This window comes from Phyllostomus hastatus, unplaced genomic scaffold (genome assembly GCF_019186645.2).
Source record: "Phyllostomus hastatus isolate PE091 unplaced genomic scaffold, TTU_PhHast_1.1 phas_scaffold_182, whole genome shotgun sequence".
NCBI classification, from domain to species: domain Eukaryota; kingdom Metazoa; phylum Chordata; class Mammalia; order Chiroptera; family Phyllostomidae; genus Phyllostomus; species Phyllostomus hastatus.
The window spans coordinates 28,968,350-28,982,450 of record NW_025334013.1 but is presented as its reverse complement, the minus strand read 5'-3'; the positions used below and the strand labels follow the sequence as shown (position 1 = coordinate 28,982,450).

Below are 14,101 nucleotides of genomic sequence, written 5' to 3'. Positions count from 1 at the left end.
TATTCCAAGCTCCGCCCACTTGGAGCTCTGGCCTCACCTTCCGCCGCTTCTCTGGAAGTAGCCTGGTTACTAGGACCGCCCCTGGATACGGCCGGAAAAGGACTGGCAGCGCTGTGACTCACCGTGGCGGTAATGGGCTTATGATTGAACTTCATCTGGGCCGGTTATTTACTGCAAAAGATTTTGAAGGGGTCAGAAACCTCTCCTACTTTGGGCAGTCCCCTCCGGCCGCTAACTAGGTGCGTGCAAGGCGCCCGGACTCCTGCAGCCGCCTCCGTCGGACCTGGACCAGAGCTGTGCCCCGCTATGGCCGCTGCCCGGCACTGCACGCTGGACTTACGGCTCGGCGCCCAAGCTGACTGCGAGGCCATTTTGAAAAGCCTCCGGTCCGCTTTCCAAGAGCAGGGGATGACGGAGTCACTGCACACCTGGCAGGATCATGGCTTTTTAGCGACCTACCTCAACAAAAACGGCAGCTTTGCCAACTTGAGAATTTACCCACGTGGCTTAGTGTCACTGGACATTCAGAGTTACGACGGCGCTGCACAAGCCAAAGAAGTTGACAGTCTTTTGAACAAAGTAGAAGAAAGAATGAAAGAACTGAGTCGGGACAGTCCTGCGTGGGTGAAGCGACTGCCACCCATAGTTCGAGGAGGGGCCGTCGACAGATACTGGCCCACTGCTGATGGCCGCCTGGTTGAGTACGACATAGATGAAGTGGTATGTGATGAAGAGTCGCCTTATCAGAATATTAAAATTCTACACTCGAAGCAGTATGGAAATATGCTCATCCTGAATGGGGATGTTAATTTGGCGGAGAGTGATTGGGCCTATACCCGGGCTATCATGGGTAGTGGCAAAGAGGATTATACTGGCAAAGACGTACTGATCCTGGGAGGCGGAGATGGGGGCATATTATGTGAAATAGTGAAACTGAAGCCAAAGATGGCCACGATGGTAGAGATTGACCACATGGTGATTGATGGATGTAAGAAATACATGAGAAAAACTTGTGGCGACGTCTTAGACAATCTTACCGGAGACTGCTATCAGGTTCTCATAGAAGACTGTGTTCCAGTACTGAAGAGGTACGCCAAAGAAGGCAGGCAGTTTGATTATGTGATTAATGATTTGACAGCTGTTCCAATCTCCACATCTCTGGAAGAAGATTCCACATGGGAGTTTCTCCGACTGATTCTTGACCTTTCAATGAGAGTACTGAAGCAGGATGGGAAATATTTTACGCAGGGTAACTGTGTCAATTTGACGGAAGCCCTTTCACTCTACGAACAACAGCTCGGGTGCCTCTATTGCCCTGTGGAATTCTCGAAGGAAGTCGTCTGCGTCCCTTCATACATGGAGTTGTGGGTATTTTACACTGTTTGGAAGAAAGCTCAGCCTTGAAGATCAACATGCCCTCATCCTGTGTGCTGCAAATGGTCTTCTTGACCTTCATGTGCTGCCCGTGACATCGAACTGAGTCAGGCAATTGATGGTGAATTTCTTCAAGTTCTCTTTTTTAATCATTAAGAAAAGCAAATGGAAAATGTATATTTTGATGAGCTAGGGTGCTATTTGTTTTTTTGTTTGTTTGTTTTGAAAGACAGGTGGGAGAAGGCTGCTAAATGTACACCTAACCCCTGTATGGTGATTTTTTTACTTTTTAAAAATGTGTGGGCTTTTCTTGTTTTTTTGTTTTGTTACACTTTGAATTTGATTGTTTGTGGGGAGTGAACATATTTTGTTCTGGAGGGAAATTCTCTATGATGTTTCTTTCCCAAAAAGTTATCTTAGATATTAGCAATGCTTTGATTAAAATTAAAAATGATTTAAAAAGTATGAAAGAAACCTCCCTTACTTTAAAGCCAATACCCAGAATCAAACCTTCTGTGTCTATCTCACAAAACAGCAGGAGTCCCATAGCTGAGAAGACATTCTGGCCCAAATCATCCATGTGATAATATAGACAAAACTATCCTTTCCTAATTTAAGTAACTGGGGAGTTGTATAGTTTATTTTTTAAAATTTTAATTGTGGTAAAATATACAAAGTTCTGCCTTCTGAACCATCCTGAAGTATACTGTTCAGTAGGGTTAAGTGTATTCATATTGTGTGAGACCAATCTCCAGAACTTTTTCATACCCATTAAACAATAATTCCCCATTTCCCCTACTGCCAGCTCCTGGCATCCGCCATTTTACTTTCTCTGTTATGAATTTGACTACTCTAGATACCTTATATGATATAGTTTATCTTAAAAGAACCAAAAATAGGCCTAGCATAAAGAAAAGAGCCACCCCTGATTTTAAAAGTAAGTACCTAAACACTGAATCCAAAGTCTGTGTTCTTCCCCAGTATGTCCTTCCTCCTTTCCTCCCTCAACGCACTCATTCACTCATGACGGTGTGTTCCAGGATGCGTTTAGGTCTGGGGAACACAGTGTTGAACATGTCAGTTGTGTGAACATATATGCAGTTTCCTGAGCCCAGCAGGCGACTTCATGACTCCTTACTTTAGCTCCTGCTCTTTGGCCTGGAAGGTTCTTTCCCGCATTGTCTATCTGGGGAACACCCCAGTGTTTATAATGTGCTCACATGCACTCATCTTTCAAAAACCTTATTGGACTCTATTGCCAGTTTTTCTTTGTGCTATGTACCCCAAATCTACAATTATTAGAATGCTTTACTAATTTGTTTATATCTAAGTTACTTGAAAACAAGAACTATAGCTGGTCCATCTCTGTGTTATTAGTGCCTGGCACAATACAGATGCAGATGTTTGGTAAATGTTTGCTGGCTGACTGAATATCCAACCCATTGGCACCGTGATTTTCTTCGGCTTACATCATTACAGATTTCATCATACGCTTACTGAGTTGGAGATGCACCTTTGTTAACTTGTCATTGTGAACCATGCCTGGGTCCCTTTACCTAGTGAGGCTCAAAAAGCCTCCTGAAGTCTTCACCTCCTTCCTAAGACTGAGGGTAAAATGAGCCCCTCATTCTGCTAAGGAGCCACATTGTTAAGCTTTGGGACAACTAGCAAGACAGTTTGCCCCAGGCAAACTGACATTTTTTCAGCCTGGGCTCAGTGGTGCAGCCCTTCCTCCACACAGGGCTAGGGCTCAGAATGAAGAGGGGTTGGAATTGCTGTAGTTTCATCTCTCCACCTCAGCTCCATGTCCTTATGTTTTCCTGATATGAGCTCTAAACATACTTGTAGAACAGCCCAGCCCAGGGCAGGCCATCCCAGTGACTCTGTGGCTAGCTGCTGTTTACTTTGGGTCATTCCGGGCCATCAGTGTGCTTCTAAACTATGACACTATGCACTGAGAAATACTGAAGAGCTGAGAAACGTAATTGCCCTGGCCCTTTATCTTATCTAGTGTCTGAGATTACAGATTTTTCCTGAAGTTTCTGCCTTATCTTTCATTTAGGATCAGATGCCAAGACCCAGATAACAGGGAAATCAACTAGGAAATAAAATACCATTCACTTTTGCGAGAAACTGAATTATGCAGGAATTAACCTGACAAGGAATGCATGAAACTTTTATGAAGAAAAAATTAATACAACTGCATAACACAAAAATATCTTAATAAATGAAATAAACATTGTGTGCTGGTGAGAAAACTATGACAGAATCACAAACTAGGTGTACCACAGCAATATGGACAGACCTTTAAAAACAATAAACAAGAAGAGGCTAAGGTTTCTGATGTACTACTATTAATTAAAACTAGAAACAGACCAATCTATATGGTACAAGACCAGTTCTACATGGTATAGAGTTAATGTCTGTTGGGGTGAGGAGATTAGGGAAGCACAATAGAGGGTGAAGGTGTAAAATAAGACTTTTACTTTTAGCCACAGCAGAGGGACTGGGACTGAGCTTGACCTACTACAAATAGCTGGACAAAATACATGAAACAACTGTTTTCAGACATTGGATAATAAGATATGATCTCCACAATTGCCCTTAATTTCTGCCTGGAGACACTTCCTAAGGTAAGCAGGAAAGGGGAACCCAAGCTGAGGCAGGCAATATTGCCTTGTTGGGAGAACATAGACCGAGGTTCATGGAGTGTGAGGCAGCTGAAAATTTGTAGAGCAGTAAACTGGAGAATGGGGAGGGGAGGGGAGTGGAGGGGAGAGGGAGAAGGAGAAAGGAAATTTATAGCTTTAGATACTGGTATTAGGAGAGAAAGTACAATATTGGTGGATGAGGTTTCTACCTTAGGAATCTTGAAAAAAATAACAAAATTTAATAAAAATTAAGTAGAAGAAAAATAAGAGTAGAAATCAATTATATGGAAAACAGGTAAGCAATAGATAAAACCAAGAAAGTAAAAAATTGATTTTTTGAGCCCTGGCTGGTGTGGTTCAGTGGATTAAGTGCCAGCCTGCAAACTAAAAGGTTGCCGGTTCAATTCCCAGTCAGGGCACATGCTTGGGTTGTGGGCCAGGTCCCTAGTAGGCATGCAAGAGGCAGCCACACATTGATGTTTCTCTTCTTCCCTTTGCCTCTTTCTAAAAATAAATCAATAAAACCTTTTAAAAAAACCCAAAACTGTTTTTTTGAAAATATTAACAACATGGATAAACTTATAGCTAGGCTAAGAAAAAAAGAAAGAAGACACAAAGGACCATTTTAATGAATAAAAATGGGACATCACTACACATCATACAGACATTAAATGAACAATAAGGATATATTACAAAGAATTTTGTCAATAAGTTTGACAATTTAGACAAAATGGGTAACTTTCATAAAAATATAAATTTCCAGAGCTGAAAAAAGTGGAAAAATGTGCAATGTTTTATATCTATTCAAAAATATTTTTTAATTGAAAAACTTCCGCCCTGGCTGGCGTAGCTCAGTGGATTGAGTGCGGGCTGCAAAGTGTCGCAGGTTCGATTCCCAGTCAGGGTACATGCCTGGGTTGCAGGCCATGACCCCCAGCAACCGCACATTGATGCTTCTCTCTCTCCCTCTTTCTCCCTCCCTTCCCTCTCTAAAATAAATAAACAAATAAATAAATCTTAAAAAAAAAAGAAAAGAAAAACTTCCCACAATATAAAATCTCTAGGCCCTGATGGCTCTTCTGGTTAATCTGTCAAACATAGAATGAAGAAAATGTTTCAGAAAATAAATGGAGAGAACATTTCCCAGCTCATTTTATGAAGTCAGGACTGTATTGATACTAAAAACAGAAAAAATTATTACAAAAACAACAAAAATAAATATTTCTCATGATCATATATGAAAAATTCCTTAACTATGTATTAGAAAATAATATCCAGCAATATATTAAAAACAATAAATACATCATGACCCAATGGGGTTGGACAGATGTGCCAGGTTGGTTTATGTTTAGAAACGCCAGTCACCATATTAATGCACAAAGGAGACAAGCCATGTGGTCCTCTCTCTACATTTGGCAGGTGAGGAGGGAAGGGAGAAGGGGAGAACTGCTGGGGTGTTCACAGGAGATCCTTGCACCTTCCTCTATACGCTGCAACTTGTCCCAACTCACAGTCACAAGTCAGGGATTCTTGAGAAGCACTTAAACAAAAAAAGCAACAAAAACCCACAATCTTTTTATTGTGAAACATCACACATACAACAGGAAAGTGCTTTCTTCCAAAATGTAGTTCACACGGATTTACCACAAAGTACACCTAGTTCACCACCATCACACAAGCCCAGAAATAGAACAGGAACTACCCTCAGGAAGTCTCTCTCATGCCCCTTCTCAAACACTGCTTTCTTCTTTCTCCTCAAATGTAACCACTATCTTTAATTCCATAGGTTATAGTTTATAGGTTTAGCACTTTGTGTGGGAGGATTCATACAGTGTGCATGCTTTTGTGTTTAGCTTCTTTTCACCAACATTATGTTTGTGAAATTCACCTGTGCTGCTGCATAGATCTGTGGTTTCATCACGTTCATTATAGTATAGTATTCCCTTTTCTGACTAAACCACAATTTATTTATGGATGCTACTACAGATGACCCTGCGTTGTTTCAGTAAGGACTATTACCAATAACGCTGCATGAACATTTTTGTAGATAGCTCTTACTGCACATGTACAAACATTTTGGTGGCTATATACTTAGAAGTGGAATTGCTGCTTTTAGTAGATGATACTCTACTTTTTACCTTAGGCATAGTGGAAATGCCTATGGTTCACTTTTAGTAGATGATACCAACTGTTTTGCAGAATAGTAGAGTTGATATATTACTCTACTACTACTAGGGTTCTTATTGCTCCACATTCTTGCCAACACATGATAATTCTCTTTTTAATCACAGCCTTCTGATAGGTATGTAGTAACAATTCATGGTTTTAACTTGCATTTTCCTATTGACTCGTATGGTTGACCAAGTTTTGTGGGGTTTTTTTTTGGTGCGTGTATGTGTATTGGTTATTGGATAGCCTCTTTTGTGAAGTGCCTCTTTCAAATATTTTCTTATTTTTCTCTTGGATTGATAGTATTTTGTTAATCAATTTGTTGGAGTTCTGTATATTAATATATTGTTGATATAGGCCCTTTCAGAGTTGTATGGCTGCAATTTATCTCCCTATTGTATGACTTGTCTTCTTAGTCCCTTAATGGTGTATTTTGACAACTGCAAGATACTTAATAGTGTCTCCTTTACATTTAATTTACATGTATATTACCTTTACCTTTACATTTAATACATTTGTGGTCTAATGTATTAGTCCTTCCTTTTATGGTTAGTGCTTTCTAAATGCCACTTAAGACATTTTTCCTAATTTCATATGGGAAAACATTTTCTTATAATACCTTCTAGATCTTTGCTGTTTAATAAGAAATATAAAGAAAGCTACATATGTAGTTTAAAATTTTCTGATATCTAAGTAAAAGAGCAAAACAAAACATAATTAAGTTTTAAATATTTAACTCAATATATCCAACTTATTTTAACAATTGAATATAAAAATTATTGAGATTTTTAAATATACTTAGTGTTTAAGGGTTTTGTATTTATTTATTTTTAGAGAGAGGGGAAGGAAGGAAGGAGAAAGAGAGCAACAGAAACATCAGTTGGTTGCCTCTCACGCTCCCCAAACTGGGGACCTGGCCCATAACACAAGTGTGTGCCCTGACTGGGTATCAAACCAGTGACCTCCCGGTTCACAGGCTGGCACTCAATCCACTGAGCCATGCCAGTCAGGGCTGAGTGATTAAAATCCAGTAAAAAGTTTACATTTAATAGCACATCTCAAGTGTTCAATAGCCAGGCACAACCACAGCAATTCTGGAAGAGTTCATTATTTTTACCCTTCACATTTGGGTCTGTTTTCATGAAACTGAATTTTGATAGTAGTGCAGTCTAGAATTACAGGTAAATGTTGTTTTTTTTTCTTGAGAGTTTCCAATTGACGCAGAACCAATTTACCAAAAAGACAGTTGTATCCCTACTGTTTCATTATGTTATCTTTGTCTTAAAGCAAATGTCCACACACGTGCGAGTCTGTTTCTGGACTCAAGTCTGTGTCATTTGTCTTTTGTCTGTGCTGGCACCGTTACTACATCATGTTAATTCCTGTAATTTTTGTGGTAAGTTCTGATACTTGTTCAGGAAATGGTTCCTCCTAGAGAGAGCCTTGGTTATTCTGAAACTTTCCTTTCCATATAAATTATCGTCAGCTTGTGAAGTCACCCCAAACTACGTGTTAGAAGTTTGATTGAGATTGCACTGAATCTATATATGAGTTTGAGGAGGGTACTTTATTTACTTTTTTAAAAATTATTGACAATGTTACACAGGAGAGTACTTTAAAAAATGCAGGACATGTGTTCTTCTGATGCTATCACCTGGGCAGAATCTGAACAGGTGTTTCCTTCCAGACTCTGCGACCTGCCCCATTCTGGGGTGTAGGCAGGCAGCAGGGTGAGGGAGAGGCCTATCCTCCGGAGCTGTGACAAGAACACAGTGCAGGGTCCCTTCTTTTCTGCGGTAGGCATTTTTCAAGGACAGAAATGTGTAGAATTCCAAGGTCCTAGAATTCTAGGATATAAAAAAAAAATTACATTTTAAAGGAACCAGACTAAAAAAGCCTTGTGTCCTTATGTATCAATAGTAGGGACTTGTGCCCTGTGTATGAGTTCTCAGGGGCCACCCATTCTTACATTCCATTTAATTCAGGGTAAATCAAATAGACTTACCCTCCTAGAGATCAGATTAGGTGCTTTCTACTCTTCACTCTTCTTGCTGTTTTTTCTGTGGTCACAGGCCCAGTTCCACGGAGAAGCCCGTGACAAAGATAGAGGCCTCTGCAGGCTGCCTCCTGGTCAGGCAGGAGAGGAAAAGAACAGACTCTCTGGAAATGGGAACTTGTTACAGGTGTCTCTGGCATCTGAAGGGGATTGACAGGATGAGAAGGAAGACATTATACAAATGAGATTAACTATCACATCATGGCTGAAAACAGGGGTACCGTAAGTAACCGAGCTTACCCTCCAAGCTGAATGTTGACAGGCCATCACCTCGAATGTCTCAGGTCTTCCAGGTCAGGCTGCTGGCAATCCACAGTTCTAGAAATTCTATTTTGCACCAGAACTGTGCCACTAGTAGGGGAATTATCTCTCCAGGCAATATTTGTGAATTAGAAGGTCTGGATGGGAGAAGCGGGGAGAGGGCTTGAGCGTTGACAAGGAGCAGAAATCTATGTACCAGAAAGGGGCTGGGAGGGACGAAAAGGGGTGAAGATAGAGGAATAACTAGAAGGGGAGCTATGATATAGAGGGCAGAAAGCTGGGTGATCTGGAAGGAGCACAGGAATAACTGGGAAGGTAAATAACATGGGTGGGGTAGTGGAAAGAGTTGGTCATGTTCAGAGGAGGGAGAGCGGTGGGGCAGAAAAGACAAAGAGGTGAGTGCCACACGGGAGTGGGGCCAGAAGAGATAGGATTCAAGTTAGGAAGGTTGCTTAGAAGATGAATTCTTTTAGGAACATAAGGAGGAATTGGAGGCTTGGGTTGAGATATGCTAATGCGAGGTAGCTTGCTTCTCATTTTTCCAAAAATGTTACTTATCTTGTCAAGTAACGGCACATAAGCTCTGACCTGGCCCAGCAGTTGTCTCACACACTAGCCCTGGTCTCATCTTGTGACATAATGCCCATTATGACATGTACACCCACACCCATTGGACAAATTGATGAGGCCCCATCGAACCAGGGAAATAAATGGCCCCAGTTCCTAGGTGGAGGAGTGATCGTGGAAAATAATGTTGGAAACGGGACTGCTGTGTTTGCTCACAGTCCCTGGGAAAACCTGCGCCTGCGCCCCTTGGTTGGCCAATGCTGGTCAAAGGTCCGGGTTAGAATTAGGGGCTTGGGACCTAAGGGTCTGAGGCAAAAATGGGCTAAGTGGAGAGAAATCAATGCCCCATCTATTCAACTTAACTGCATTTTTAAAAAGGCCATTTATGGCATTTACATCACTCCATGAATATGAGGCACCAGAGAAAAAATATTAGGTCTGTATTATGACTGATGAGGACACTGAAGCTGGGGAAGGAAGTATACATAGGAAGGCAGTGGGTGAGAAAGTCAGAGTGTCGGGGGTGTGGAGGAGGAAGCAGAAAGTGGCACAGATCGCTGAGAGCCAGCCTGACCCTCTCCTATTTCTGGACAGGATCTTGTAGGGGTGCTTCAGAGCAGAATTTTACAGTGTACTTTCTGGTTAGTCTCTGCTGTTCCTAGATTTGTTGACCCTAAAGTGCTACCAAGAAAACACAGGGCCTAAGCTGATGGGATGGCTGCCCACTCCTGACATTTTAGACTTTATTGCTTACTGCTTGAGATACTTGCTTTGTCAGATGATACAGGGGTGACCGCACCCTCTGTTTCTACTTTGTCTGGTGTAGGAATTCTCTCCCTTTAACATTCCTGCTTTCTTTGGGCACCCAAATCATAAGCCTCTTTGCTCCCCTATTATTTTCTGTACTTTTTTTTCTTTAGAGAAAACAGAACTATTCCAATTTTATATTTAAAGTCTAATTTTAATCCAGACTGAGCAGACAAGCAGCAAAGTGCGAAAGCTAACTGTAGTGGCCAACACAGGTGTACAAATTATAAAACAGTTAGTTGGTTATTAACGGAACTTTTTTTTTAAAATGTATTTTATTGATTATGCTATTACAGTTGTCCAATTTCCCCCCTTCTCTCCCCTCCACCCTGTACCCCCACTTCCACCCACATTCCCCCTCTTTAGTTCATGTCCATGTGTCATTCTTATGAGTTCTTTAGCTTCTACATTTCCCGTACTATTCTTGCCCTCCCCCTATCTATTTTCAACCTACATTCTATGCTACTTATTCTCTATACCTTTTTCCCCTCTCTCCTCCTCCCACCCCCCCTTGCTGCTAGCCCTCCATGTGCCCTCCATTTCTGTGGTTCTGTTCCTGTTCTAGTTGTTTACTTAGTTTCTTTTGGTTTTGCTTTAGGTGTGGTTGTTCATAATTGTGAGTTTACTGTCCTTTTACTATACATGTCTTTTCTTTATCTTCTTTTCTTAGCTAAGTCCCTTTAGCATTTCATAAAATAAGGGCTTGGTGATGATGAACTCCTTTAACTTGACCTAATCTGAAAAGCACTTTATCTTCCCTTCCATTCTAAATGAGAGCTTTGCTGGATAGAGCAATCTGGGATGTAGGTCCTTGTCTTTCAAGACTTGGAATATTTCTTTCCAGCCCCTTCTTGCCTGTAAGGTCTCTTTGGAGAAATCAGCTGACAGTCTGATGGGAACTCCTTTGTAGGTTACTGTCCCCTTATCTCTTGCTGCTTCTAGGATTCTCTCCTTCGTTTTTACCTTGGCTAATGTAATTATGATGTGCCTTGGTGTGTTTCTTCTTGGGTCCAACTTCTTTGGGGCTCTCTGAACTTCTTGGATTTCTTGGAGGACTGTTCCCTTTGCCAGATTGGGCAAGTTCTCCTTTATTATTTGTTCAAATACATGCTCAATCTGTTGCTTTTCTCCTTCCTGTTCTGGTACCCCTATAATTCAGATGTTGGAATGTTTAAAGGTGTCCTGGATGCTCTTAAGCTTTTCCTCGATTTTTTGAATTCTTATTTCATCATGCTTTCCTGCTTGGTTGATTCTATCTTCCTTCTGGTCCACTGTATTGTTTTGAGACTCAGATTCCTTCCTTTCACTATTGGCTCTCCTCCGAGTATCTTCCTGCATCTCTTTTATGGTAACCTGCATCCTTTCATCTAAATTGCGCCCAAAATCAACCAATTCCGTGAGCTTTCTGATCACCAGTGTTTTGAATTGTGCATCTATCTGATAGATTGGCTATTTCTTGGTCGCTCAAAAGGATGAGTCCTGGGGGACTGATCTGTTCTGCTGGATACATGACTTATGTCTTTCCCTATCTCTGGTTGCTCTTGTTACGGTGGGGGGCAGAGCCTTAGGTGTTCACCGGGGCTGGGCACCCTGGTCGCTAGATTGTGACGTTATATGTGTGGGCGGGGACGGGGGCGGGAGGGGGCAATGGCGTTAATTCCGTTCTCCTGGGCTCAGGCCCTTCCTTGGGATCCTGGGCTGTGAGCTCTGCCCTCGTCCACAATTGCTGCCCCACAAGGTCTGCCAGCCGCAGCTTGCGTACTCAGGGGTCACTGCTGCATTCTTGCATCCCGGATGGCTGTCGTGCCGATTTTGCGCCAAATTTTCCCTGACCTCTGCGCACCGCCGACCCGCGCCAGCCTTGCGCCCGCCCGGTTCGTCGTCTCCTACCGGTCTGGATGTACGGGTCTACTTCAACTTCTTGGCTGTCCGACTTCCATTCAGATAAATCCTGTCAGTTCTGAGTGATATTCTATCTGTAAATTATTGTTGTTCTAATCTTGGTTGTGCGAGGAGGCATGGTGCGTCCACCTATTCCTCCATCTTGCCGGAAGACCCCTATTAACGGAACTTTTTACATGCATATTTGCAAGCAATCATTTTGTACATAAGTTTTACTTTTAGTTAAGTAGCCAAAGATTTTTGACATTAGGTAAAAATAGGACTGGTACTGCATTATAGTAAAAGTATTCGATAAGTGGTCCTCAAGGGGTATCAATTATAAAGCAGGTAAAACTTGAGTAACAAAGATCTAGCAAAATTCTCTAGGAAAAAAGTCAGTGTGGCTGCCTTGCCTGACCGCACACCTGGCATAAGGGCCCCTGGTCTCCCAGCTCACCGCCCAAAAAGCTGCTGCCATTCTGCCAAAGTCCTTTTGCACAGGGATCCCTCTATTCAGGATACAAGCAGCTTTAACACAAGTCTTGAGCTGGTTAGAGGCTTGTCACTCCTGCTGTCAGAAGCTGCAAAGAAGGATTTGGGGAAGAAAGCCTCCAGTGGTCCGACAGTGTCACTAACTGCTGCACAGGTGCACGTGCCAGGGTGACCTCACAGCCAGAGCTGCACTGGCAATGAAAGCTTTGGGCACTCCCCTCTTCCCAAAAAGAGACTGGGAAAGGCCAGTGTGGATGGGAAGGGGCATCTTCCTGTTTCTTACTTGAATGAATGAATGATGAATTGTCTGCTGACTTATATGCCATAAATATTTTCTTGATTGCTTCCTATGTTTTAATGATCGCATTTGAGATTGCAAGGGGGAAGGCAGTCAAAGACACAGAAATAACCTGTCAAGTGTTATTAATTTCAGGGTAATAGTTTTATTTGCATAAATTCAATATGAATATGTTCTTCTTGTAACAGGACATAATAGAAAACTGGTTTTATTAGCCAAGGCTTTGACTGAAATCCCAGTTTGAGAGAGACATATGCATAGATTTGGATGTCACCAGAAAGCTTTAAGGAATTAAGATTGACTTTGGAAGCCAATAAAAGCCCCTTGGAGAAACAGCCCGGTACCTTGCTAATAGGGGTCACAGCAGTCTTTTGAGGAAAGGAACAAAGGTTACTCTCCTGAGAGGTGGCAAAAGAACAACCTCAAGACATTTTGGGGACCTCAAGAAGCTCAGGAAGTCACCCAAACCTACAGGTATTGCAGGCAATTCCTGCTGGCAACTGTGTGGCTTAGCTTCTTGGCCTGGAGACACTAATTAAAGTTCAGTCTGGAGATTCCTCATAAGATTCCAGAAAAGCAAATTTAAGAGAGTCTGTATAATCAATTGTTATTCTTGATTTGTTTATGAAAATAATCAGGCCAAATTTATTGAAACTACATTTATACAATAAATAAATTAGTCTTAATTTGGCTATCATTGATAAAATTAGGAGAAGTTGTTTTTCAATAGAAATGATATACAGTTGTGGATATTGTCTTTAAAGTTTTATTTTCACCTATAAACTAGACTGGATCCTGAATTTTTCTAGTTTTCTTAAATATTTGGCTATAACTCTTGGAGATAATGTTTCACTTTTCTCTCATCCTTTGACTTGGAATTATTGAGAACTAAAACTTCTCTGAGCCTTGCAATTACAAATTGCAGGTAAAGAGTGTGACATGAACTTGAGAAATTGCTACAACAGCTCACGCTTTAGCAAACTCAGTGGCTGATGCTGTGTAAGCCGTGCAGAATTTCCCTGAGAAATGGCCCTGGGGCTCACTGCTGGTTGTGCGCCCCCACAGCCCTGCTGGGCCAGGTTTCCCACCCATAGCCTTAAGGCCTTGATGTTAAGACTCTTGACTGCTTTGGCTCCCGGGGAAACAAATGCTGGGTGGAGTAGGTGGTGGGAGAAGCACAGTACACAAAGCTTTAATCTTTCCAACAGTCATCCTCACTGCAGGTCTTGCCCCAAAGCTGCTGAAAGAATTTGGTGGTCGTCAGCAACCTGGTTGTGTCACAGAGAAACCTGAGGAACTCGAAGTCCCAGGTCCTATCTGTCCCTAAGAAAAGAAGTGGATCACAGTGCTCAGAGGAACTGGTTGGTTTCATTCATCTTATCCTGCCAGATCTCAAGATGGTGTGGCAATCTGATCTCTCAGGCATGCTGAAGTCCATGTTCCCTCAGAAAATATTCAGGCCTGCCTTTTCTACTCCCCCTTTCTCCATTAGGTTCTGAATTTGGGCCTTTGGTAACCCCTGCTGGAGAAGGGGAAGGAACCTCT

The 14,101-nt window shown here is 42.0% G+C and overlaps 1 protein-coding gene across 1 annotated transcript; it reads left to right on the top strand.

Moving 5' to 3' along the window:
• Positions 1 to 87: 87 nt before the first annotated feature.
• Positions 88 to 2,726, top strand: LOC123831549 (spermine synthase-like). The gene has a single exon (XM_045858444.1). The coding sequence runs from the start codon at positions 307 to 309 to the stop codon at positions 1,402 to 1,404; it is 1,098 nt and encodes a 365-aa protein (XP_045714400.1). The 5' UTR covers positions 88 to 306; the 3' UTR covers positions 1,405 to 2,726.
• The last annotated feature ends 11,375 nt before the right edge of the window (positions 2,727 to 14,101 follow it).

What these genes read in the sequence shown, in the direction of transcription:
- LOC123831549 (XM_045858444.1), top strand. Translation starts at nt 307, where the DNA reads ATGGCCGCTGCCCGGCACTGCACGCTGGACTTACGGCTCGGCGCCCAA.